Source organism: Eucyclogobius newberryi, unplaced genomic scaffold (genome assembly GCF_026437365.1).
Source record: "Eucyclogobius newberryi isolate DKJ021-1_F unplaced genomic scaffold, fEucNew1.0.hap1 SCAF_22, whole genome shotgun sequence".
Classification (NCBI taxonomy): domain Eukaryota; kingdom Metazoa; phylum Chordata; class Actinopteri; order Gobiiformes; family Gobiidae; genus Eucyclogobius; species Eucyclogobius newberryi.
Genome location: NW_027315857.1, coordinates 4,038,724 through 4,066,330, shown reverse-complemented (window position 1 = coordinate 4,066,330; position 27,607 = coordinate 4,038,724). Strand labels below are relative to the sequence as shown.

Below are 27,607 nucleotides of genomic sequence, written 5' to 3'. Positions count from 1 at the left end.
GTTTAATAAGAAAGTATGGCGTTAGGCAGAAGGCATTCCTACACGCCTCGGGTAAGTCGCCTGCTGCTGTTGTGCCGGTCTGATCGTTGTCTTAAATGGGAGAAAACGTATTATGTTTGCATTTTAAGATGGTCACAGTTATCAGCACAGTGAATGAAACATACTTGTGAAAGCCATACATTTTATAGTGGTTAGTCTATGTTTTTAGTTGTCGACTAGTCGTCAATATTTGTTTCTAATCAAACCATTATTTCCATTGTACACTTTTTTTGACTTTTTCAATACATCTATATAACATAATTAAAATAAAGTTGAAATATAGTGACATCTTCTAGAATATTAGTGATTATTAATATTGATGACAATCAATTCTTCTTTGAAATGCCACTGTCTTTGTTCTAAGTTATTTTTGCTAGTTACTCTGTACAGCACAGAGAAACATTACCATGATTACTACTAAAATTAAAATCTTTCTAATTGTATTTGAAACTTGTTATCTGTTCATATTGTGATTTTCTTTTTTTCCCTTTTCCTGTTTTGTAAAGCATTTCGAATACGCTTTGTGTATGTATTATGCTTTACTAATACATTTGCCTTGCGTAAGGTTAAGCGTAAGTTATAAATGGCAAAAAGTTCAAACTCTTCATTTTATAAAGGCAAATACAAATTAAGATGACATGTCTTACCTTTTTGTTTTTCATCTTGGGGCATTTGAAAACTCTTCACTGATCTGTGGGTTTGTTTATTTATTTAGTAAAACAGATCACATTCGTTTTGTTTTTCAAGATCATTATGTTAATGGATCTAATGCTGAACTACAAAACTACCAAACTACAATGTCATTTTTGGAACATTTATTCTGCTATATTTAAAATTTGAGTCCGAACAGCTTTCTGAGAGAAGTCCTGTTGTTGTTTGTGCCTCACGGTGAGAAATGATCAGCGTGACCTCACATGTCCCGCCCGCTTGCTCTCCATGATCATCTGCGTATGAGCTGAGCTGCCCCAAGACATTTTCATTACTGAGACTATTGTGGACAAAGCATATGACAAAGTTTTTTTAGTATCTTGGCCTTGTGCTCGAAAATCATATCAATATTCTCATCTATGTCTAAAGCATAAGTAGATAGAATGTAGCATGCACTTTTTTATAGTAATTTGTGTGGAAATGTATAACAAGCAAATAAAAGCTGCTAATCTTGTAGTTTAGACCAGTCCCAACCTCTTCTACCCAATGACTCCTTTTTGACATGTGGATATGTGGACACCCAAACATCCCGCTCTAATCTGAGCTGTTTTCTGGTTAATAATGTTACAGAACAATATTGATTATGAAATATTTAAAGAAGCAATTAACACATTAACATGCCATACCTTCATTAAAATTCACACTCTCTAAATTGAACCTCTTAGGGACCCCTGAGAATCATTGGGTCCTGACCCCAGGCTCTGGAATGACCTCATCAAACAGATTCTGAAATGCAGGGGATAATTCTCATGTTTTTCCTCCAAAATAGAGGTGGGCATTGAATTGACATCTAGATATCATAAATGTTGTTTTGAATGCAACATTTGAATATCGAGTATGTTGTTTATTGTGAAAACAAATATTTTAAAAGTACTGATTCAAAACTAAATTAAATATTTACTCAATAATGTTATAATACAATTCATTTAACAAACAATTCACTTTTGTCTGATAATTAAACCGCAAACTATACATTTAAAACTTCAGTGCGTAACTGTCCTTCCTTGCTGTCTAACTTTATACCTTTACAGACATGTTTAACAGTTCAGATTTCAGTGAATGCTCCTGGACGTATTTGAAATGTGAAATTTGAACCAAGTCCCACAATCAAAACATAAATTGCAAATTTAATCATAATTGCAAAGCTTGTCAGAAAATATTGCAATTATATATTTTTACAAGATCATTCAGCCCTGAACTAGATTCTAATGCCATACTGTGGGGGAACGATCCAGGACAAGGCAACAATATCTCCATGGAGACGAGCAGATGCCCTTTGGTTATAAGTTTCCTAAAGTGACTTCTGTCCCTCTTGTCTCAGCTGACCAGCCCTCTGATCAGCAGGATGAGCAGCGGAGGAACAGTGGAGAGCAGCAGGCCTCCCAAGGTGAGTGTTCAGGGCTACTACATTATTGATTTAAACCTTAAAGAAATCTCATGTTTTAAATACAGATGTTGTAAGTTTGAGTTTGTAGTAGGGCCTCTCACCTGCCTGTATGTGCTCAGATCGGGTCCATCGTGGAGGTGACGGGGAAGGGCCAACGGGGCACGGTCGCCTACATCGGGGCCACGCTGTTTGCCTCGGGGAAGTGGGTGGGAGTGATCCTGGACGAGCCCAAAGGCAAGAACGACGGCACAGTCCAGGCCAAGCGCTACTTCACGTGTGAGGAGAACCACGGCATCTTTGTGCGGCAGTCCCAGGTACGCAGTGTGTACTTCAACTGGTCGTGTACCGTACAGCATTCACATCCGGCACAAGCGTTAGCCTCTTTCCTTATCTTGAGCAGCTACAGGAAAACATGGATCCTTTGGCTTTCCCTCTGGGGCAAACATGACCTCCACATTAAATTAAGTTTGTATGATTCATATTAGTCCATAATTATTGCAGCGTCACTCAGGTTTACTCAATATTAAATCCATTAAGATTGGAGCTAACGTTTTGTACAGAATATTTAGAAAACGCATGCAAATGAAACACTTCACCTACAATGACTAGGATGAATATGGTGTGTGAGTGTGGTTGTGGTGGTTGAAGGGGCAGAATGGCAGCCTCACTTCAGTCAGTCTGTCCCAGGGCAGCTGTGGCTACAGAAGCAGCTTGATATCAGCGGAGGTCTTGAGAACAGAGTTCCTTTCAGGAAAGCCCCCTAGCCTAACGTACAGGTGCATGTTAAACTGTGATCAATGACTTCACGATGATTCATTTGAACTTTGACAGTCCTGCTTTAAATGCACAGTTCACCACATGTGAACTGAGGGGGGAAATGTACTCCAAAAGTACCATGACTGGGTCAAATCTACTCATAATGACACATATTTACCTGTGTAGATCCAGGTGGTAGAAGATGGTTCCGGTGCCACTTCCCCTGACACCTCTGAGTCTGGCTCCTCCAAGATCCCCAGACAGAGGGCAGAAAAAGGTACAGACTCTTGCTTACGGTTTATGTCTTGTCATTTTATCTCAAACTATGCATTGATAAAGTCTTTTTGTGTACGCCAGATATTCCGGAAACTCCCAGAACTACCAAACCGGTAATAATACATTACACTTCTAACACACAGTAATTCAGGGTATGGGCCTTAGAACTCCTGCAGACCATATACTGTATGGGATACTTGTTTGTTTTGACTACACTGCTTAACTTTGGCCAAATAAATAGTGTGATTCCGGTAACATTGAAACAAAAATTCATCTAGGTAGGTCTGATTATTATTATTTATTTTTTTATATTTTAAAATCCTTGCACAGGTTTTGCAGACAGTTTTCTTCTCTCAGAAGTCCAGTGGGTCGGCACTAGATCATACACTCCTAACTGATTCTGACTTCCGTGAGTTAGGAGTGTATGATCTAGTGCCGACCCAGCCGGTCTGCACGCTGACCAAATATGAGCATCTGCAAACATGGATGTGCCCATAGGCAAAACCAAACTTATCAAAAGTGCAGCAATTTTCATATCTTACGATCCCTATAGATGATTTTTTTCCCTCAGCTTTTGATTTCTTTCTCACAATTTGACATTCTCGAAACATCAAGCCGGTAAATATATGATCAAATGTTAAGGGTCAGGTTTTGAAATTCAGGTCGGTCGAGTTACCGGAAACACACAATTTAATTTATTTTTTGGCCTTTGTAAGTGGATGATTTCATTTTCACGTCCAATTATATAATTTGAGTAAAATTGGCCATACATATTGTCCGAGCTCATTATTGTCCTAAACCATGGACTTTGATGACTTTCCCTCGCGCTGTTCCCTCGTAAACAACATATCTGGAGTAGTATAGGCCTAGTATAGGCCTAGTATAGGGCTAGTATAGGGTTAGTATATTGTTGGTATAGGGTTTCTATAGGGTTGGTATAGGGCTTAGTATAGGGCTAGTATGGGGTTAGTATAGGGTTGGTATAGTGTTGGTATAGGGTTGGTATAGGGTAATATTAGATGCCAAAGCAGAAGTAGTTTTATTTTATTAGTAAATTCTTAATTTTATGCACGCCTTATGTGATATATTTTGCTATTATTATTATTAAATGTTGAATGGACGATTTTTTTTGGCCCAAATCTGTTATTTCCTCGTGGCGTGGACTGCCGATTAGTCCGGCCACATATCAATCATAAAACGCACCTACCGCTCACCTGCAGCCGCATGCGGGCTCGTCCCCACGAGCAGCACGTTTCCGTGTGTCTAAGCGCATTGATCTATCATAATATAGTTCCCTCAGTGTACGGGACAAAATGAAGACGGAGAAAGACAGTTCGAGCTGGCTCAGAAGAGACGGAAATCTACGGGAGACGAGAGATGCGATGCGATCCGTCGCGCTGATAAACAAACGCACGTGTGTGTTGTATCAGTCCACAAGGGGGAGTGGTATGCGCACTTCCGCCGGAGTTCTCAAATCGCCGAAAAATCGTCCATTGCGCCTTTAATTATTGTATGTTGCAACCTTTAACGCCAAAGTAAGTTCTTAGTTTGTGAATTCTGTTCACTGACAAAGATAAAAAAAACTTTTCTGATCTGATTCAATAACAATACAAATATTGCATCATATTTGTTCTTTTAAGTGCTCATGTTTTTAACAATAGTGTATTTACAAACGGAATCCTGGATTGATCTGCTTTAATCTGAATATATTTATTATTATTTGCCATTACATTTGTAGTTATACATCACCAAAAATGTGTTTGTCGAGGCGGTCTTGGAATAGTTTCATTTATATTTTTACTTCAGATGTATTGTGAGCGACACAGATGAGTTATGTTCGTGCTGTTGAGGTCTTTGTGGGTAAAGACGTCTATTGTTTTGATATTGTACTTTCTTCTGACCCTCTTTTTCCAGACCCCTTCAGGCCTTAAGAAGGTAGACACGTTTGCTTTGGTTGCTTTGATCACTGACATTCTTTCACTGTACACTGGCATGCAACATAACGCGCAACACTCCTGGTGCATTGTGGGAGAATGCCTGCAGCTCCACGCTCCACGCTCCTCATGCTTGTTCTGCTCCTGGGACTTTAAGGCGCTGTGCATATGACAGGTTTTCAGCTTTTTCTTATAACTGATAAATATTGACCCCAGGTCCGATCCAAACAGTTTTACATCAGTCAAGTGTCAGTTTGCAAAGAAAAAAATAAAAATAGAAATTAAAAATGACATGTCATCAGTAAGCGACACATTTTCTGACAGTTAAAACAATCATTTGACAGAATAAAGTTGTTATTGAATCATAACTATTGAATAATTTGTATGGATTTGGCCCTTTTATACAGTTTGCTTGATTGGTTTGTGGAATTACCTGGACATATGTCACATCTGCTGCTCATTCAAGCCAAAATACTTCAATTTTATCTTTCCTCATAGGCATTTTCTTGTAACCAGTCAAAAAGCAATGATCTCTTACCTGGCCAAAAACATTACTCACTAAGTCAGAATTTCCAGTCATTTTAACTTCAGCTATATTTTAATGAGACGTTTGCAGAGTACGATTGAGTCTAATCTGTCATATGCACTTGAAATACGTGAAGTTCCATGGACCAGTTCAACAAAAAAAAAGATTGGTGTCATATGTTGCTTTAGGGTGACTCCACTTTGTTTGGCGTCACGTGGAAAGGCAGAGAAATAGAATGAGCCAATACAATGATAGCAAAGTGAGCGAGAGCAGCGGAGTGACCAGAGGAGTGACTTTAGGAGTGGTTTATCAAAAGGCTCACAGGCTGTTGTGGTACGCAGATGGAGACTTTGAGAAAACCACACATTTGTACTAAATAAAGTCAAGGATTGTGACAAAGATTACATTTTAGGTTTTACTTTTAGGATAATTACCCCAAAAGTATCATCATTTATACCTGGGTACTGAACGTTTGAAAGTGTGACATTCCTTTGTAGAAAAATACAAAAGTCATTAATAAAAAACAATTAGTTCTACCACAATCATAGGTAAGACTTTTCTCAAGTTTATTTATTTAGAAAAGGGACAGTGCCATTGGTCCTTCTGTTGTTTGAAATATGTGACCCGCCTCTGGACACACTTTGGATTATATCTTTTTAGATTTAAAGCACAGATAAAGTTGTCATTTTAGTAAAGACTTCTCATTATGTCAACACTTTTATTACTGCCTTTGACTCAAGTGAGAAAGAAAAGAATCGCTGGACATTTGTGTGCAATGTATAAATACATTTTATTTTGGAGAAAGAAAGAAAAAATATTTAAAAAATGGACGTCAAGTACCCAGCTACAAATAATCTTTTCCTCCTTATGAATGTTGATATTTCTTCTAAATATAGATATAAAATAGCTCACACTGTGTACAGGGCTTGCTTATGTCTCATTGAACACCACCACTGCCTCAAACGCTCACCTTTTTTCACTCTTTTCTCACTTGATTTTGTTTTTAAAATGTCCTCTAGTCTTTTCCATCTACATCTTGCATGCTTGTTAACCTGGGCTCACGTGGCTGAGTGTTCCACGGTGCAGTGTTGTCAGAGCATGCGGCTGGGATGAGGGTTTGGTGGGGTTCATGTGAATTAAAGCGCTTGTGCCTCTGATCTCCCCATTGCGCCCCCTGGATGTGTCTGTGTGTACTGTTTTTAACCTGTCCTCCAGCCCTCTACCGCCTCTGCCCGCCGCTCTGCCAAGGTGAGCTCCACTTCAGAACCACAGCAGGACTATGGGGTTGTCATCATGTCATCACACTTACTTCCTAGTCATTCTGATGATCTAGAACCTGCTCTAGGTTCTAGATCATCATTTTATTTCATTCAAATCAGCGCTTAAAAATGAAAAATGCTGGTCCACTATTTTTGCCGGGGGAAAAAGTAGTTCTAAAGCTGTTGCTAGTGGCCAAAGGGTTTGTGAGAACAAGTTGAATAGAATTTAAATACCAACTTCCTCTCACGGTTTGAAAATCGGGTTTCCCGCTTTAAACGTCTGAAGTATAAACTCTCTTGATTTTAAAAGATGTACTGCACACATGCTACGTTTGGTATGAAAAACAGTTTTTCTAAAATTTGTGAGACGATACAATTGTTGTCCTGGAGATATCCAAAATGAGACATTTGAGGATATAGGCTATAGTAGAAATCATCCGAGAGTCATTCTCAATCTGCGATATAGTCTATATTTAAAACTATTACAAAGGATGGCAAAGAGCAGAGACATCTTGTGTGATCCCCAAATAAGGGTATATATAAAGTCATATTCCTGCCATTTTGTACTTCATTGTGGTTAGTTTTATTGGCACAGAAGTATTGTTAAAATATCATCCATATGTAGTTTTCAGAAAAAGGCAATAAATCATATCATTGAAGGATATCATTGATGTCAGTGTCGCCCTCCCCCAGGTTTGAGTCTACAAGAGGAAGACTGGGCACTTGTGTTGGGGATTGTGTGTGTAACATTATGTGTGTGTATTGCATGTATACAACTGTGTGTCTGTCATTACCTCAGTTGACCACCCCTCGCCTGGCTCCCGCCTCCTCCCTGCCCTCCCTCCTGGTGCGTCCCACAGGGCGAGCCAGCCTGTCCCGGACGGTACGCCCTCCTCAGCGTCTCTACTGTGACTGGCAGTGGAGGACCTACTCTGTCTTTTTAACACAGCTGTGGCTCTTGGACTCTAACACATTCACTTTTCTCCCTTTAGCTTCTACTAAAATGACTTGAAATCAGAATATTTGTCTTGATTTGAGTGGACCAGCAGGTCATTAGGAACATTATTCATATGTATTTGAAACATTTCCTGCATTATTGCATTATTTTTAAGTTTTGCTTGTAATATCTCAGCTTATATACTTGATTATAGACAGTTATACAGACTTAATCAAATGTAAACTACAAAATAAACAATACATTTAAATTTAAGAACTACCTGATTGTCTTTATATGTAGATTACTTGGATTTGTGGTGTTATTTTAATATTTGTTCTGCTTCAAAATTAGCATTTGCATAGAGACACAAACGCCGGCCTTTTCTGCCTAAACCTGTCAATGTATTTCAATTCAGCTGAATGTGTTCCGGACATTAGTTACCACACACTGTAGCTGCTCAGTTTCCTTTGTGCCCTATAGTTTTAATATTTTATCTTTTCTCAAACTAGACACTTGAAATACCTTTCAAATTATACTAAACATAAATCTGTTTACACCAAGATGAATATTCTGGATTCAAGCCTCATGTAGTGAGTCCTGTGTCTCTTGTCCCCTCTCACTGTGTGTATTCTGCAGGCGTCCCGGGAGAGCCTGTCCTCGTCCCACTCAGACATCAGCGAGACGGCCCCGTCCACTACTCCTGCCACAGCTGCCCCTGCTACAGCTGCCCCTGCCACACCTGCCCCTGCCACACCTGCCTCTACATCAGCCACTCCCAGCAAGGTACGCCCCGCCCCCTCTGCCCCTCATCCAAGCACTGGAATGTCATCTGCATTAGTTTGTGACTCATGGTGTCGCCGTCTGACCAGGTGGAGCTGCTCGTGTCCAAACAGGTAAAGACTGAAACACTGGTGAATCCTCCTGGTGCACGCTGTCCCTCAGCACTCACTCTGTCCTGGTGCAGTTTGGAGTTTGTGTGGAGTTTGCATGTTCTCTCTGTGTCTGCTGCTTCTGGTGCTTACTTATCTCAGCAGGTCTTTCCTGCCAGTTTAAAAGACAAACTAGATCAGGGATGTTCAAGGGCCACACTGAAACTGACCAACAGCTGGATAAGATGTGAACGCAGAGTAATATCACTTGTACAGCAGAACCTCTGCAACATTCATTTAGTCACAGTGCAATGTGATGTTATAGAAATATTACTGCAGTAAAAAGTACTTCTTATGATCATTTAGCCAATTCAGCAGGAAACCTGAGGCCCAACAAATATTGTCTGAGGGCCACATTTGGCCCCTCGGGCCATAGTTTGCACACACTGTTCTAGACTGATTAGATAGTTCTTTTCTAAAGCTTTATGTGTATTCTGGGCAATTTGGTGATTAAAATTGAATTGTGATCTCGCTGCTCTTTTGTTAAAATAACACTCTTTAAAAATGATACCATTTTCTCTTGCAATCAAAAATTCATACTCAAATTCTCATTTAAATTGAACTATTCTTTATGCTTTTTGTCACTATTTGTAACTCCGCTCAGACCACACTGCCTGAGAATCTGAAATAGCTGTTCTCAAACAGTAGTATGTGAGCGCCCCCTCGTGGTGAAAGGGCTGCTCTGCACTTCTAGTGTGATTCAAAACGAGACACTGCAGGTGAAGAAGAATCAATTTGAAACCTCTTCTATAGTTTTTCATAATTTTAAGGTTTTCAAAACCAACAGCGCAAGATTTTGCATGTAAAATTGCTTTTTGGGACGATTTGTGTGTAAGATTTCCAACATCATCTTGTTGACACGTTACATTCCAAAAATATTTTGCAGTGAACTAGATATTACAGAAAATAAACTAATAAATCAGGGTTAGAATTAGATTTAAAAGTCCTTCTGTATAATATGGGATCTCTCTATACCTATGGGAGAAAACAGTCTTTGAAGGTACAATGTCCAATATAAATCAATTAAGTTTATTTTTGTAAAGACTAAAATCCCAACAGCTGTCGCCTCTCAGGCCGGAGAACGGTTTGACTGAAAATTAGAAAATCAAACAACGAAACAGTCGATAGTCAAGTAAATCTATTAATGCAAGGGTATATATAGGGTTATATGTTGTATTTGCTTTAGATGGAACATGTAACTATGATTTATTTACAGGCATCTTTCAAAACAACCACTGTCTCAGTCACAAGTAGAATGAGCGCAGTAAAAACCGAAAGGTATCAACAGATATTTTCAGATGATAAATGAGTGATGTAGATTGGAGGATGAGATCCAGAGGCTGAAAAGTCTGACATTAGTTTGGATGTTGCCCCAAAGCGTGTGGAGAGCACTTCTGATGTGTGTGTGATGGTAACAGGACTATACTGTTGTACTGACTGTGTGTGTTACGTGGTCAGGAGGAGGAGAGTCTGCGTGCCCAGGTGAAGGACTTAGAGGAGAAGCTGGAGACGTTGAAGATGAAAAGGAGCGAGGACAAGGCCAAGCTGAAGGAGCTGGAGAAACACAAGATCCAACTGGAGCAGCTGCAGGAGTGGAAGAGCAAGATGCAGGAGCAGCAGAACGAGCTGCAGAAACAGCTCAAGGAGGCCAAGAGGGTAAGAGCTGTTCAACTGACGAGCTGTTCAACAAGAGGAGCTCCAAAGTACTGTTCAGACGGTTTCAAAATTAGACTAATTCAAATATTGATGTCATTTTCACATTTTAAATAAGACAGGACAGGTCGGTGTAATCCCTCATTTGTCCTAGAGTGGTCCACAGTAGAAGAACGTTTCAGAGGTTGTCATCTGGGCCATGTTTTCAAAATGCAAGAGGTTTTTACTTAAAGACAGAACAGAATCAAATGGAACAAGTAACTAGAAACCAGTGAGGCCAAACATAAACACACGAAAACATTTATCAATTGCAGATCATCCTGATTATTCATATAATTGTAAGACATTATTTGTAAAAAAACAAAACAAATTATTTTAACATGTATGAGCCAAATCTGTCCCACTGCTCAGTCCCTTTTGGCCCTTCTGTCTTTTCACGCTGCCCTCTCAGTCGTCCTCTCCCTCCACATCGTCAGTCCCCAGCAGACACAGCCTGCTGACTTGGCTATGTCGTTATAACAGAAGTCCAACACGTTGATAAAACAAAAAAAGACTAATATGCTTTTATTTTGAACAAATAAACAGTATTTCTGATTCTGTTTATGTTCTTTACGCATTTTCCATATTTTTTTTTTGTCCCTGCCCTCCTGGTTTTGTATAAAATGTGTGTTTCCTTTTTTGACTTCACTTAGGGACAGACGGGACGCTGGGAGGGACAGATTTGTCTTTACTTGTGCATGATTGGACTAAACTCTGCTCAAGTTCTTTTGCATTATTAAATTCTTTCAATAGAAAAGCAGTTCCCCAACCTGTGGCATGACATTTACCACTGCCCAGAGCAAGTGCCAGAAACCTGTGGCATTTGGACACTTTCAGCATTGACTATTTCTGTTAATATCCATTTAATACGACCATGAGGGGAATAATAATACCTACTACAATGAATTTACTCCTGGCAAAATCAGAACTCTTTACTTAACTTGTATAAACTGGAATAAATGGTTGAGTTCTAAACCACATATCCTGACAGGGGATTGGTTGTGGAGCTCTTCGTTTGAAAAGTGCCAAGCTAATTATTGATGTTTTGAAATGACTGGATCTGGATTGGATTTAAATGTGTTCATGTGTCATGTGATGTCAGGAGGCTCGTGAAGCCCATGAGGCTAAAGACCGCTACATGGAGGAGATGTCGGACACTGCAGACGCTATAGAGATGGCCACTCTGGACAAAGAGATGGCTGAGGAGCGCGCCGAGTCCCTGCAGGTGGAGGTGGACACACTCAAAGAGAAGGTGGAGGAGCTGTCCATGGACCTGGAGATCCTACGTCATGAGGTCTCAGAGAAAGGTCTCGCACTCACTAAATGTTCTTCATAAAGTCAGAATAAGGATCAAATCACACTAATTATCTTCTTTTGAACCTTTTGTTTCAGGTTCAGACGGAGCTGCGTCCAGTTACCACGTCAAACAGCTGGAGGAGCAGAACGCACGGCTGAAGGAGGCCCTGGTCAGGTCAGTCCCAGACTCCAACCTCAGCAAAGAACTTTTAGAATATAGAATCATTTTTATATTTCACTCTGGGTTAGTTCATAGAAGGCCAGAGCGATTGTAATTGTTTGTCAATTGTTCATAGTTATTATTTTGTGGCAGTGTGAAAGGAGCTTAGTTTTGTATTTAGTTTAGTTTAGTATTCTATTGTGTAAACCAGACCTTCTCAAAATGAGGGGCACGCCCGTTTGGAGTGCACAGAGCTGTGCCAAGGGGACACAAGACGTTTGTCACACGTAATGTGCACATATTTTCCCAGTGTTTTGAGCAACAGAAAAACGCTCAGTGCCAACACGGGGTTCATCTCTCTGAACATGACAGTTTGCAGCGCATTAAGCGGCCATGTCTAGAGCGCTTAAAACGGGTGATCCGGGAGCGGCTCCTCCCACTGTCTGGAGCGGCTCATGTGATGTGAAAGCGGCCGATCTCAAGTAGTTCAATGGCTTTCACGGGCTCCCGGTGCAATGTTTGGGAAGAATGATGAGCGGTGCATGTGGACAGGGCCCACCCAAAAGTGAAGTTACTAAAAGTAAAAGTAGTGCGCACTAAGGCCACTCCAGATGGCATTCTAACATGTGTTAAACACCCTAAGATGGTATGGTGGCTGGATCGATGCTCGCTTGGGGCGTCGGGTGTAGACAAAGGATTCACGCTGATAAAGCTCTGCAACTTTTCGAGTTACTTTATTACAGAGAAGGCAGTGTCAAATACAGGACAGCAGTAAACAGCGCCCGGGTCCGCAGATGATCAGAAGACCTCGTCTCTGGGCGTACCTCGCCTTATATACTGAAACCGCACAAAGACCCATAAATAATATCTGACAGGCATGAGCCCATCCATGTACCAACGGTTTAGCCAATAAGAGAACAAGATGTAAAGAATATCCATATTTGGGTAGAATGAGGACCGAAAAGCCCTCCTCTCTAAAACTGGAGAACTTACAGAAATGAGATCATAAGAAAACACAGATGTATACGAGGCATCTCAAGGCCTCGCTTGGTCTGTTCTCGGCCGTTAATCAAGTGTGGGCCCCTTACATTCCGTGGAATAGACATTTTGGTAGAAACACACATATTCCTAAAAGCCAGCCTCAGAATGAGGCCTAACCTTGCATGGACCTTGTTTTAATACTCTTCAATGGCTCTACATGTTTGGGGGATTTTCAGGACAAAGCTGGGAAGAATGTAATTTTGTTTCCATAAGATGAAGTTCTTCTCCTCTGAGAATGGTGGGTCTGTGTGTGGCTGTGTCCAGGATGCGAGACCTGTCTGCCTCAGAGAAGCAGGAGCATGTGAAGCTGCAGAAGCAGACAGAGAAGAAGAACAGTGAGCTGGACACATTCAGAGTGCAGAAGGATAAGCTGTGTGAAGAGCTGAAGCAGGCGGAGGCCACCGTGGACGAGCTCAAAGAACAGGTGCAGACAGCAGCCGCTCATGTTCTTCTGACAGGTGCAGGCTTGTGTTTAAGCACACTCTGTGTTTCTGCAGGTGGACGCTGCACTGGGCTCAGAGGAGATGGTGGAGACCCTGACTGAGAGGAACTTAGACCTGGAAGAGAAAGTCCGAGAGCTGAGGGAAACCGTCACTGATCTGGTTGGTGCACACATGCTGAAATGCAACAGAGCTTGTAGTGGGGAGTAAATCCCAGTGTTCCTTGTTATTAACGGCTCGTGTACATCTAACTACATGAAATAATTCAGATTAAATGGCAAAAGTTTGATGCATTTTATTCCTGCGCCACAAAGCATTTTCTTTTCTCTCCATTTGTACAGGAAGCAATCAATGAGATGAACGACGAGCTCCAGGAAAACGCCCGGGAGACGGAGATGGAGCTGAGGGAGCAGGTGGACCTGAGCGTGTCCAAGGTGCGAGAAGCTGAGAAGAGGGTGGAGGCCGCTCAGGAGACTGTGGCTGACTACCAGCAGACCATCAACAAGTACAGGGAGCTCACCGCACAGCTACAGGTACAGGGACACTTTCAATTCACGTCTGATAGCACATCTGTGAGTTTGTTCTACTCTTGAAGAGGTCACCATTTCACAACGTTACATCATAGTGCAAAAGTAACAAATAGTGTAAAATACAATCAAAATGTCTTCAAACAAGGCTCTGAAACACATTTTATGACATTGTGAGGTCATTCCTAATTTCTGCATTGAAGTCATATTATGTTCCACTTCACATTTGCCTGCATTTCACACACATTTTAAAGGGTCAGTATAACTAATGACAATTTCCTTATGTTCAGGAAGCTAACCGAGAGCTGGTCAGTCAGCAGAGCGCCAGCACCGAGCAGCTGCAGCAGCCCCCCGCGGAGCTGTTCGATTTCAAGATCAAGTTTGCAGAGACCAAGGCGTATGCAAAGGTAAGAGGCTTAGGTTAAGTGCTGAGAGGCTTTTTTGTGTTCCCATCATAGTATTCGGTGAAAAATCTGTGTGCAGGCCATTGAGATGGAGCTGAGGAAGATGGAGGTCTCCCAGCTGAACAGACAGGTGGCCCTCCTCACCTCCTTCATGCCCGACACGTTTGTGCGTCATGGAGGAGACCACGACTGCATCCTGGTGCTGTTGCTCATCCCACGCCTCATCTGTAAGGTACTGTACACCACAGAGCCTCATCTGTGAGGCACTGTACACCGCAGAGCCTCATCTGTGAGGCGCTGTACACGGCAGAGCCTCATCTGTGAGGCGCTGTACACGGCAAAGCCTCATCTGTGAGGCGCTGTACACCACAGATCCTCATCTGTGAGGCGCTGTACACCGCAGATCCTCATCTGTGAGGCGCTGTACACCGCAGATCCTCATCTGTGAGGCGCTGTACACCGCAGAGCCTCATCTGTGAGGCGCTGTACACCACAGATCCTCATCTGTGAGGCGCTGTACACCGCAGAGCGTCATCTGTGAGGCGCTGTACACCACAGATCCTCATCTGTGAGGCGCTGTACACCGCAGATCCTCATCTGTGAGGCGCTGTACACCGCAGATCCTCATCTGTGAGGCGCTGTACACCACAGATCCTCATCTGTGAGGCGCTGTACACCGCAGAGCGTCATCTGTGAGGCGCTGTACACCGCAGAGCGTCATCTGTGAGGCACTGTACACCTCAGAGCCTCATATGTGAGGCGCTGTACACCGCAGAGCCTCATATGTGAGGCGCTGTACACCGCAGAGCCTCATCTGTGAGGCGCTGTACACCGCAGAGCCTCATATGTGAGGCGCTGTACACCGCAGAGCCTCATCTGTGAGGCGCTGTACACCGCAGAGCCTCATCTGTGAGGCGCTGTACACCGCAGAGCCTCATCTGTGAGGCGCTGTACACGGCAGAGCCTCTTCTGTGAGGCACTGTGCTTGTATTCTGTGATTGTCCAACATGAATTTTTCGATTTAATATATTTTGTGGCCGATATTGGGCTCTACTCATATGAATGATTTTAAAACCCATAGCCAGGCCTAGGACATTTTTGTTAAGTTCAGTTAAGTGTACAAAATAATCTTTTGCTCTTAATAATAATAAAAAAAAATATTCATCTGCCATTTATAATCATTTGTTGCCCAATTGTGGAAACGTAGTTCCTCTCTATTGCCATTTTTACTTCTTAGTCTGTTCAAAAAGACAAGTCAGATGCTCTGGGAATGACACAATGCCTCACAGACTGGCCCATCTTAGACAAAATATTGGTCCCAAATATCAGCTAATACCAATATTGGAATCAATATATATATAAATATTATCTGTCCCAACTCTAAATTGTCCGTGCTTTCTCTGTGTGACTTCTGTGTGTCTGTGTGTGTCCTGTGAAGGCGGAGCTGATCAGTAAACAGGCTCAGGAGAAGTTTGATCTGAATGGGCCCCTGGTACAAGGCCCAGGGCTCAGGGGCCCTCCAGGAGAGCAGCGCAGCTTTGCCTCTGGCCTGGTGTACTCTCTGAGCCTGCTGCAGGCCACGCTGCACCGCTACGAGCAGTGAGTAATTCTACACGTGTATATGTAAGTATGAGGCTGAACATGAGGGTTTGACCCGCTGTGTGCAGGGCCCTGGGCTCCTGCTCTGTGGACGTCTTCAAGCGCATGGGCACTCTCTACTCTGAGATGAGCTTCCACGAGCGCTCTCTGGACTACTTCATTGACCTGCTGCACCGGGACCAGCTGGACGAGACTGTGCAAGTGGAGCCGCTCACCAAGGCCATCAAGTACTACCAGGTACTCCTATCAAGTACTACCAGGTACTCCTATCAAGTACTACCAGGTACTCCTATCAAGTACTACCAGGTACTCCTATCAAGTACTACCAGGTACTCCTATCAAGTACTAGCAGGTACACCTCTATCAAGTACTAGCAGGTACACCTCTATCAAGTACTGCCAGGTACACCTCTATCAAGTACTGCCAGGTACACCTCTGTCAAGTACTGCCAGGTACACCTCTGTCAAGTACTACCAGGTACACCTGTATCAAGTACTACCAGGTACACCTCTGTCAAGTACTGCCAGGTACACCTCTGTCAAGTACTAGCAGGTACACCTCTGTCAAGTACTACCAGGTACACCTGTATCAAGTACTACCAGGTACACCTCTGTCAAGTACTGCCAGGTACACCTCTGTCAAGTACTAGCAGGCACACCTCTGTCAAGTACTACCAGGTACACCTCTATCAAGTACTACCAGGTACACCTCTGTCAAGTACTGCCAGGTACACCTCTGTCAAGTACTAGCAGGTACACCTCTGTCAAGTACTACCAGGTACACCTGTATCAAGTACTACCAGGTACACCTCTGTCAAGTACTGCCAGGTACACCTCTGTCAAGTACTAGCAGGCACACCTCTGTCAAGTACTACCAGGTACACCTCTATCAAGTACTAGCAGGTACACCTCTATCAAGTACTGCCAGGTACACCTCTGTCAAGTACTAGCAGGTACACCTCTGTCAAGTACTACCAGGTACATCTCTATCAAGTACTACCAGGTACACCTCTATCAAGTACTACCAGGTACACCTGTATCAAGTACTACCAGGTACACCTCTGTCAAGTACTGCCAGGTACACCTCTGTCAAGTACTAGCAGGTACACCTCTGTCAAGTACTACCAGGTACACCTGTATCAAGTACTACCAGGTACACCTCTGTCAAGTACTGCCAGGTACACCTCTGTCAAGTACTAGCAGGCACACCTCTGTCAAGTACTACCAGGTACACCTCTATCAAGTACTAGCAGGTACACCTCTATCAAGTACTGCCAGGTACACCTCTGTCAAGTACTAGCAGGTACACCTCTGTCAAGTACTACCAGGTACACCTCTATCAAGTACTACCAGGTACACCTCTATCAAGTACTACCAGGTACACCTGTATCAAGTACTACCAGGTACACCTGTATCAAGTACTAGCAGTTACACCTGTATCAAGTACTAGCAGGTACACCTGTATCAAGTACTAGCAGGTACACCTGTATCAAGTACTAGCAGGTACACCTGTATCAAGTACTAGCAGGTACACCTGTATCAAGTACTAGCAGGTACACCTGTATCAAGTACTAGCAGGTACACCTGTATCAAGTACTAGCAGGTACACCTGTATCAAGTACTAGCAGGTACACCTGTATCAAGTACTAGCAGGTACACCTGTATCAAGTACTAGCAGGTACACCTGTATCAAGTACTAGCAGGTACACCTGTATCAAGTACTAGCAGGTACCTGCCGACCAGGACTCCCAGCCCAGTCTGTGCTGCCTTCATCATCTTTGTCATCAGGAAATCATCTTTCTGGTCATGTTATGTTCATGTCTTAGTGCTCAATTCAGTCTAAACACCTTTTTGTTGTTGTAGTTATAACTTTAAGCATTCATTCATTGAATATTATAACCATACTCAGAAAGTATTTGGGTTTGAGGCAAAAAACTAAATTCATCATGAAGAGCATGTTGGGCGTTTTGAACTTCTTCCTAACAGTTTTTTCCTTTTTTAGCAACTGTACAGCGTGCACCTGTCTGAGCTGAGTGAGGACTGCACGGTGCAGCTGTCCGATCACATAAAGGTACGTTAGCGTCCTGTTAGCGTCTTGTTAGCTTCCTGTACTTCCCTCTTACCCCTGACTGCACCCCCTCTTACCCCTGTCTGCAGTTCACAGGCAGTGCTCTGGACTGCATGGCTGTGGAGGTGTCACGCCTCAGGGCTTTCCTCTCTGGAGGTCAGGAGAGCTCAAGGTTGGCCGTGATGCTCAAGGACCTGGACACGTCTTGTTCTGACATCAGACAGTTCTGCAAGAAGATCCGCAGGCGCATGCCAGGGGCTGATGTGGCGGGGGTCCCAGCCGCACTCCGCTTTGAACCACAGGTATTAAGCACTGCACTGTCACATCTGACACTCTGTACTGCTTTTAGTTTACACTTTCACTTCAACTTGAACCTACTTCATATACTTCTGCTGTTTGTTTGTTTGTTTGTTTTTTAATCTACATTTTTTCAACTATTTCAAGATTAAGGCTCAATGCTTGGACTCCATTTAAGTGTTGAATAACAAACGCGTAATTGTGTCATCCTGGCACATTTAACCTCATCAGTCTATGACTTTGACAGATGTGCACACGTTCTGTTGTCATGCTATGTGTTGTGCAGGTGTCGGACACTCTGACCGAGTGCAGGCGTCAGCTGACCCGCGTGCTGGCCGTGCTGCAGGAGGTGGCGGCAGCTGGAGCTCAGGTCATGGCTCCTCTGGCTGAGAGCGAGGGCCTGAGCTCTGCTAAGCTGGAGGACTTCCTCATCCAGGCCGTGGAGCAGGTGGGAGCATGGTTCAGATGGAAGGTGACACTGTGAATGATGCACTGTGCTGATGATATACACTTGTGTGCAGATTTATGGTTCTCTCGGTTTGAGACCAAATGAGTGTCTGCAACAGTCCTGCACCTCCGTCATCGCCACCATGAATAAGATGGCCACGGCCATGCAGGAGGGCGAGTACGATGCTGACCGGCCTACAGCCCAGGTCAGCTCTCCTTATCGCACTCATTTGACAACAAAATTGAACAAAGTGGACCTCCTTCTAATATTTATTGGAATGGTTTTCTTTGTGTGTGTGTCAGACTCCCCCAGTGGAGGCCCGAGCAGCCACAGTCAGAGCAGAGATGACTGATGCCGAGGGGCTCGGTGTCAAACTGGAGGACAGAGAGACTGTCATCAAGGAGCTCAAGAAGTCCCTCAAAATCAAGGCAAGTCCAATCGGTTAAACCAGCTTTTCTACATCACAAAAATTAAGTAGGCCTAATGACTTGTCATGGCTGGACTACGAAAAAGCAGGACTATATGTGATCCACTGAATGAAGCAATTGTGGCTGATAATCTGCACCACTCTGGAGAGAATATGCCTTAGACATGTTTTGACTGGACCGGTGCATTTGAGCGATCGAAAGTGGACTAGAGTCCTACTTTCCAAAGTTAAGAACACTTTATGGCAGTCAGTCCGACCTCCCTCATCACCGAGTCAGGGTGACTTGTCACTTCATGTCTCCAAATGTGTCCTCGCACTTCCCCAGTGCAAATGCCCCACTGCAGCGACAAAGACATACGGACGCCGCATACTGTTCTACAAGAGCAGGCGTGCAAGTTCAAACTGCATGGAGCGTACTTTGTAAACAAACACGTGCTTTAAAAGAGTAGCTATCAAAAAAGTATAATCTGAACGCGGCATGAGTGCTAAAATAATGGTAAGCTAACTCCAGCGCATTATTGTCACAGATTGATTGTTTAGAGTTATTTGATTTAAAGTTGCGCTAAATACAAATGAGATAGTTTTGTGAATGGAGCCAATCAGAGCAACGACTGGAGACGCAGATTCTATGAACAAATCCTTCAAACGCCGGTCCCCATAACCTCCTTCCAACGCCTCTGTGCTCCAACAGTCATTCACACTTAACAAACGCACTCGCCAAAACTTGCCTGACCAGTTTTGGACTAGGGATGGTTTCTTTGGTGTGATCCTTTTAGAGTGAGGTGATTGGAGAGAGTGAGGTGAAGAGACAACACAGACTAAAGCAAGATGGCAAAAAGCAGATGTAAAGAGAAAATAATGTCTCACCAAACGCTGACTTATAAATAAATCGCTGTATTTCCTTATTTGTTGAGCCCACATGTTAGTAAAACGAAGTAAGCAAAGCACATGAGCATCAGCTGTTTGCATTACATAAAGGAAGGATACAACACGGCGAAGCCGAGAAACCGGAACAGCCACATTTCACAGACACACAAACTTAGAATCATCAAATGTCTTTTTGTGAATCGATGAGATCGGGCTCGAGATTAAAATGTGCTATGTTTGGGTGACATCAGTTGCTCATGAAGCAGAATTCTGTCTCTGGACCCAGAACCAGGCCCATAGAGCCCATTCCAATGCGCTCTAAAGTGTCTGAGGAACCAGCGCCAGTCGAAACATGGGTCTTGTCTTTGTTTGAATGTGTGTGACTTGGTGGTGGTCAGTCTTCAAATGTCTGTTTGTGTCCAGGGCGAGGAGCTGAGTGAGGCTAACGTCCGGCTGAGCCTCCTGGAGAAGAAGCTGGACACTTCCACCAAAGACGCTGATGAAAGAGTGGAGAAGATCCAGACCAAACTGGATGAGAACATCGCTCTGCTGAAGAAGAAGGAGAAGTCAGAACCACCTTGTGATGTCTTTGCCTCTCACTTTCAAACCGCCAGCGCTTCTCTTAAAAAGCTTTTGTTGCATTTTCAGGGAGTTCGAGGAGACCATGGACGCTCTGCAGGCCGACATCGACCAGCTGGAGGCGGAGAAGATGGAACTGAAGCAGCGCCTCAATAACCAGTCCAAGATGACGGTGGAGAGCCTTCGAGGCGTGCCGGCAGCGGGCATCGCCTCCATCGTCCAGGGCTCAGCTGCCGGTCAGTGCCAGGGACTTTTCTTATCATGTGACTTTTCTTATCAACTGCAGATTTGACACTGTGCTCCTGTCTCCAGGTCTGACCGGGCCTCTGCAGGTGGTGGACTCTCCTCTCCTCAGGCAGCAGGTGGAGGTCCAGAGGCTCTGCGTCAAGCACCTCAAGAACGAGAACCTCCGACTCAAGGTACAACTCAACCAACCCTACTGTATTATCCCTGTATTTATGGGCGAGAGTTGCATAGTTCTGAAGTTCTTTCTAGAGCCATTGGCATTCCAAGTCAAAGAGAAATGTCAAAGCCTAGTTTGAAATGCATAGATTTTTGTAAACCCTGATAACAATTCTATCCATCTGACGGTGAGGCTGGATCCCAAAGTCCAAGAGTTGCTGGCACTTCATGGTTAAAGCCACAGCCACAGTCGTGAGGATTTCAAATAAATGTTCTCAAATAAAGCTACTGTAGTTAATATCTTCCATTTTTTTTAAAAGCACACGTATTTGGCTAAATTGAGCTTTTAACCATATTATTCTTACATTGTTTCCTCATTAAAAAACATACCTGGAGTTGTGTTTGGCTTCATATCACACTTCTATTTGCTCTCCCCTTTCAGGCTCAGAAAACACTCAAACGAACCAGACTTGTGACATCATAGGTGGAGATCTGAGATCGGAGTTTTAAGTCTAAATATAAATATAATATAATAATAAATATTCAGCAGATTCACATTTCTGTCTAAAATCACATTCTTTACAACCGCGTGCTTATTATGTGTTTATTTCCCCATGGTAATTCCCTCTGCTGCCAGTAGATGGAGTGCTAATGCCAATCCTGATGAGAGAATGCTTGTGTGGTTTCAGTAGACACTTTCAAGTTCTAGATTTTAGAATCTGAAACACGGGAGGCCAAAGTGAGGGCACAAGAGCATGTTTAAATTACAAGAATGTTTTTGTCTCAGATGAATTCTAGTTTGACCTGCATGATCTTGTTTGTGTGATGAACAGGCTGAGAAGATGCAGGCACAGCTGGCCTCTTTGCCCCCCCTGGTGCCCCCTAAACTCCCGGTCATGTCCAAAGACCCCTCCACGCTGCCAGGGGGCCTCAACACGGGCATCTACCGGCGCACGGACCAGCTGCTGGCCACACTGCTGAAGCTCAGTGCTGAGATGAGAGTGGTGGATGTGACCGGAAAGACCTCAGGTAAGAACATGACAAACACAGAACAAGGCCCGAGAGTGAAGAGTGGAATAGACTAGCCCACAAAACAAAACGAAGACTAAACATGTCAGTCAGGTTTATATGATGTTATATCTATTTGTCCTATTTGTTCCAGCCAAAAGTACATTCTACAGATATCCATCCATCATCTCTATTGTTTGTCTTTTATGAACTAGATTAGTGATTCTAAAGTTTTAACATCATGTATCACTAAATAAATGATTTGGCTTTTGGAGTATCACCAGATCAAATCCACAGGACTATTCCAGGTCGAACTTAGGGCTAAACCAGGTCTTAAACGTGTATACATCATCACCACGGTCGTTTTTTATCCAAGAAATTACTCAAGGGAGAATGTATTCTTAACAGAGACATGTACAGACATTTTGAGGGGAACATGCTCTACTTCGGGAAAAAAGGGTACACATCGCTTGAAATTAATTTATGCACAACATTTAAAATGTATGTGTGTTTATGCTTCTTTAGAATTTACTTTTTGATTTTGGGCTGCTGAGGTTCCAGCAGTGAAGCTGTGTGCATAGTGTTGTTGTGCCTGTATGAACTGGATAACATTTTGGCTAAAATAGCCAATATTTCTTGTATTCTGGGGTATTTTCTGCAGTCTGATATAGAACAATAGTCAGTTGTTTATTAGACTCTGGTTTACTGGTTCACGCTCACTGTAGGGGAACAATATAGGCTTATAAGTTTCTAGTTGTTAATAATTGTAGAAAAATACTCAAAAAAAACAGGATGTTTCGACTCCTAGAGTCGTTCTCAATCTGCAGATCTATTTTGAGAACTATTTACTTACACTATACTTTACTACACCATAGAAATACTACACCATCAAAAGTGTTAGTTGGCTCCCTCATCACTGATGAGTACCTGATTAGCATTTGAATGGCCAGGGCTGATCCCACCCCATGGCTTCAAAATGCTGCTGTATATTGCGGGTAAATTGAACCTTAAACTTCCACTCTTTACCTCACTGTCTTCAAAAGAGTGTTTTGTGGCTTTATGATGAAGATGCATGGCGCTCTGTGGTCCTGAACTCAAGTGTATAAATGAGAATAAACCACTCAATGTGAATAAACCAAGTGGTGGTGGCTGTGGTCTGTGAGCTGCAGCCTCACAATGGACAGTGCACAGGCTCCTCAGAATCAGTCCTGTCTAAAACCTTTGTGAAGACTAGGGCTGTGTTCAAAATATCGATACGGCGATATATCGTCACGGACTCCGTATTGATACGCGTATCGATACTGAGCCACAGTATCGATATTTTTTTTAATTTAATTTTTTTTTTTTTTTTTTTTAAGATTTTTGTGGCCCGTAGGCTTTAAACGAGGTGAAATAGTACTTTTGATCTGCTGTTTGTGCTGCTCTCCTCTCTCGAGAAGGAGCTGTGGACCTGATCAGAAGCTGATCTGTGCAGAAGATGCTGCTGCAGCATGTTCAGACCAGGCCAATTGTTTGGCAAGAAACATGCAATAATTTACTAGAATGTGTTCCTTATATTTCTATTTGGATCAGTTGGTTGGATGTATGTAAGTTATTAGAGCAGAATGGATTTATAAATAAGTGCTTTGTGGATAAACATGAAATTTCATACATGTTCTTATTCAGAGTAAAAACATTACCCATTTGGTACATTTTTAAGACCCTTTTTTCAAAAATGTATCGGGATACGTATCGTAATGAGGGAATTGTATCGGAATATACAAGTATCGGGATACGTATTGTATCGTGACCCCTGTATCGGGATACGTATTGTATCGTGACTCCTGTATCGGGATACGTATCGTATCGTGACCCCTGTATCGGGATACGTATCGCATCGTGACGTGAGCCCCGTATCGGGATACGTATCGTATCGTGACCCCTGTATCGGGATACGTATCGCATCGTGACGTGAGCCCCGTATCGGGATACGTATCGTATCGTGAGCCCTGTATCGGGATACGTATCGTATCGTGACCCCTGTATCGGGATATGTATCGTATCGTGACCCCTGTATCGGGATATGTATCGTATCGCGACCCCTGTATCGGGATATGCATCGTATCGTGACCCATGTATCGGGATACATATCGTATCATGACCCCTGTATCGGGATACATATCGTATCGCGACCCCTGTATCGGGATACGTATCACATCGTGACCCTGTATCGGGATATGCATCGTATCGTGACCCCTGTACCGGGATACATATCGTATCGTAACCCCTGTATCCTGTATCGGGATATGCATCGTATCGTGACCCCTGTACCGGGATACATATCGTATCGTGACCCCTGTATCCTGTATCGGGATACGTATCATATCGTGACCCTGTATCGGGATACGTATCGTATCGTGACCCCTGTATCGGGATATGCATCGTATCGTGACCCCTGTACCGGGATACATATCGTATCGTGACCCCTGTATCCTGTATCGGGATACGTATCGTATCGCGACCCCTGTATCGGGATACGTATCGTATTGCAAGGGTCTTGGCAATACCCAGCCCTAGTGAAGACTGCTTATCGCATGTGTTGTTACTTTTATGAGAATTCAGCATTATCATTTCTAAGAAATGTGTTGTGCTATTGAATCTATAGATTTTTAATTTCATTCACTGTTTTGCTCATATAAGAGGTGGATTGTCACAAAATAAAAACTGGCTAAGATAGGAGGTGTAGACCATCTTTAGTGGATCCAGGCCGGGGTCCTCGCGTGTGGACCAGGCCGGGGTCCTCGCGTGGGGACCAGGCCGGGGTCCTCGCGTGGGGTCCTCGCGTGGAGCGACTTTTAAACTTAACACATTCTGTTGACCACAAGGACGCTTAGGGCAAATGTGAGCTCCATCTATGCACGTCCCAGAATTTAACACTAGAGCTGGAAGAGGAGTCGCGTACCATAGTTTGAGAAACACTGTCCTAGATAGAGTTTTGAAGTCAAATAAATGTCCTGTTTCTGGTTTGCTGACGTTGTGCTTCTTGTGCAGTGAGTGCCAGTGCTCAGCTCCTGGAGCAGACGGCTCGACTGCAGAGCCTCAGCGACGCTCTGGACAAACTCAAGGTAACACAACGTGCTCATATAACACAACATGTACACATTATACTTACACCTGGTGTGCACGGACTCTGGTCCGGGTGCTGTTTGGGACCAGCGCAGGTCCACTGTCCACCTCTAAAGACCTGGAAGCCACATCAGACCGGACGGATTCTCTCCACAAACCTGTGACCGCAGTGCTCGTGGTCAGTGTAACGGCGCATTGATTTTAGGCACTTTGTAAAACTAAAGCCAGAAAACGTCAATGTTAATCCTTATGTAGAGGCGTGTTTCAAATTCTTTTTTCATTTTGGGCGAATTGAAAATGAAGGGAGCTCCAAAGGGTGAACTAAGTGTGTGAACCCTGGACGAGGCGTTTAGTGCAGTAGAAGCTCAGAGCGATGTGAACACAGTGTTCAGCATACCACTGGGTTTCAGTGACAAACTTGGACTTGAAGGGAGTTTTGGCTTGTGATTATTAAATACAACTAAATTCGACCGAAGTTGTAAAGTCATGAAAGTGAATAAGCCGCCTGTTTGCCCTCCTCTTATCACAGCATCTGTTTTATTTGTGCAAATGTAACGTTTAAATCAACGTTTAAAGAAAACCCAGGGCCTCAATTTCTCCATTCCTTTATAAAGATTTTGAAAATAGAATTTACATTAAAAAACAAGAAAAACATGAAATCAATTCACATGGAACAATAAAAGCAATTTATGAGCCAGTAAAGAAAAAAACATGATTGTATTTCCACAACAGCCTGGGTTTGATCCTCTTGTCTGCGAGTGCAGCTGAGAATTCCCTCAACTTTTCACAATTCCATCAGCTCCTGAAGGTTTCAATTCTGCTCCAGGATTTTCTCCATAAAAAGCGGAGCTTGCCCTGCGTCCATGACACTCAGGCTGCATGTGCTTTTATTCCTTTGGATGAGTGCGTTGCGTCGCTCAAACTAAAACTGCTGGTTTTTAACTGGTGATCTCCTGTAAACGAGTCGTACAGTTCAGATTCATGACTCCAAACTCAGATTCTATCGCAAAATGTGGTCATCAGGATTAAAGAAAGAGCGTGTGATATTCATCTGCAGCAGGAGCATGTCTCTGGTCCATAAGTAAAAATGGTATCAACTTCCGTGAATATTTCAGTGACCAGTGCGTCCCGGAGATTCGTGTGCCGGTCGTACATGGACCACATGCAGCACACGTCTCGAACCCAGACCAGAGTTAGTCCACACTAGCACTGCAGAGATCAGAGGGGCTTTTACAGGAGTTCTGCAGTTTATTTGTTGATCATTGACTTCACGAGACTTCTCATGCCCCGCTTCAGTTGTGTCAGATTTAACCCGCTTCACCGCTTGTTTCACACTTTCTTTATATATATATATATATATATATATATATATATATATATATATATATATATATATATATATATATATATATATATATATATATATATATATATATATATATATATATATATATATATATATATATATATATATATATATATATATATATATATATATATATATATATATATATATATATATATATATATATATATATATATATATATATATATATATACATATATATATATATATATACATATATATATATATATACATATATACATATATATATATATATATATATATACATATATATATATATATATATATATATATATATATATATATATATATATATATATATATATATATACATATATATATATATATATATATATATATATATATACATATATATATATATATATATATATATATATATATATATATATATATATATACATATATATATATATATATATATATATATATATATATATATATACATATATATATACACAGTTTACATCAGGATGAAACCCATGAATTGCTAGTTTTGTATGATTCTACCTCTGTATCTACCTGCGTTGCACCAATGAAATTTCCCCATGTGGGACAATAAAGGAATATCTTATCTTATCTGTTTCCTTCGTTTACCTGGAGGATACAAACCTCGTGTACAGAAGGTCTGGCTTCAGGCTCAGTCTGTTTTCCTGTTTCAGGGAGAAGTGTCTGAGCACATCGTGTCCCAGCGACCTGGAGCCAAAGCCTCCTCAGACTTTGCCACGTTCCCTCGCTCCACATTCATCAAGGTAACAGCTCAGTTGTGTCAGATTTAACCGAGTCGTGTCCATCCCTCATGTTGCCTTGTGTCGCAGGCGAAAGAGGAGACGCTGGAGGGCACGGTGCTGGTGGGACGTGTGCTCATCCCCTGCAGCAGAGGACAGGAGCAGGTGCACAGGGTGGTCCTGAACCAGGGGCAGCTGCGGCAGGTGCACTGCCTGCTCCGAGCCTGAACACTAAAGCAACACGCTATTCAGACAATGAACTGAAGTAATATAGTCTGTATCTCACTTCTAATGTTTGTCAATCTAATCTTCACAATGGAAAAGGAATGATTTTTAAATTGTTGCCACTTTGTATTAATTATCAAAATAAAGCTTGAAATACTCA

At 42.6% G+C, this 27,607-nt stretch overlaps 1 protein-coding gene across 1 annotated transcript; it reads left to right on the top strand.

Moving 5' to 3' along the window:
• LOC140372172 (dynactin subunit 1-like) lies at positions 1–27,607 on the top strand. Its single transcript, XM_072459452.1, has 31 exons — positions 1–51; positions 2,069–2,134; positions 2,254–2,448; positions 3,077–3,167; positions 3,248–3,279; positions 5,081–5,101; positions 6,842–6,874; positions 7,685–7,768; positions 8,459–8,605; positions 10,210–10,407; positions 11,546–11,750; positions 11,836–11,914; positions 13,205–13,364; positions 13,438–13,542; positions 13,722–13,913; positions 14,198–14,314; positions 14,391–14,543; positions 15,750–15,910; positions 15,979–16,147; positions 17,912–17,980; positions 18,067–18,279; positions 18,561–18,722; positions 18,796–18,927; positions 19,025–19,150; positions 20,440–20,582; positions 20,665–20,831; positions 20,908–21,014; positions 21,831–22,026; positions 25,036–25,109; positions 27,157–27,246; positions 27,313–27,607. The coding sequence occupies exons 1-31, from the start codon at positions 16–18 to the stop codon at positions 27,448–27,450; spliced, it is 3,861 nt and encodes a 1,286-aa protein (XP_072315553.1). The 5' UTR covers positions 1–15; the 3' UTR covers positions 27,451–27,607.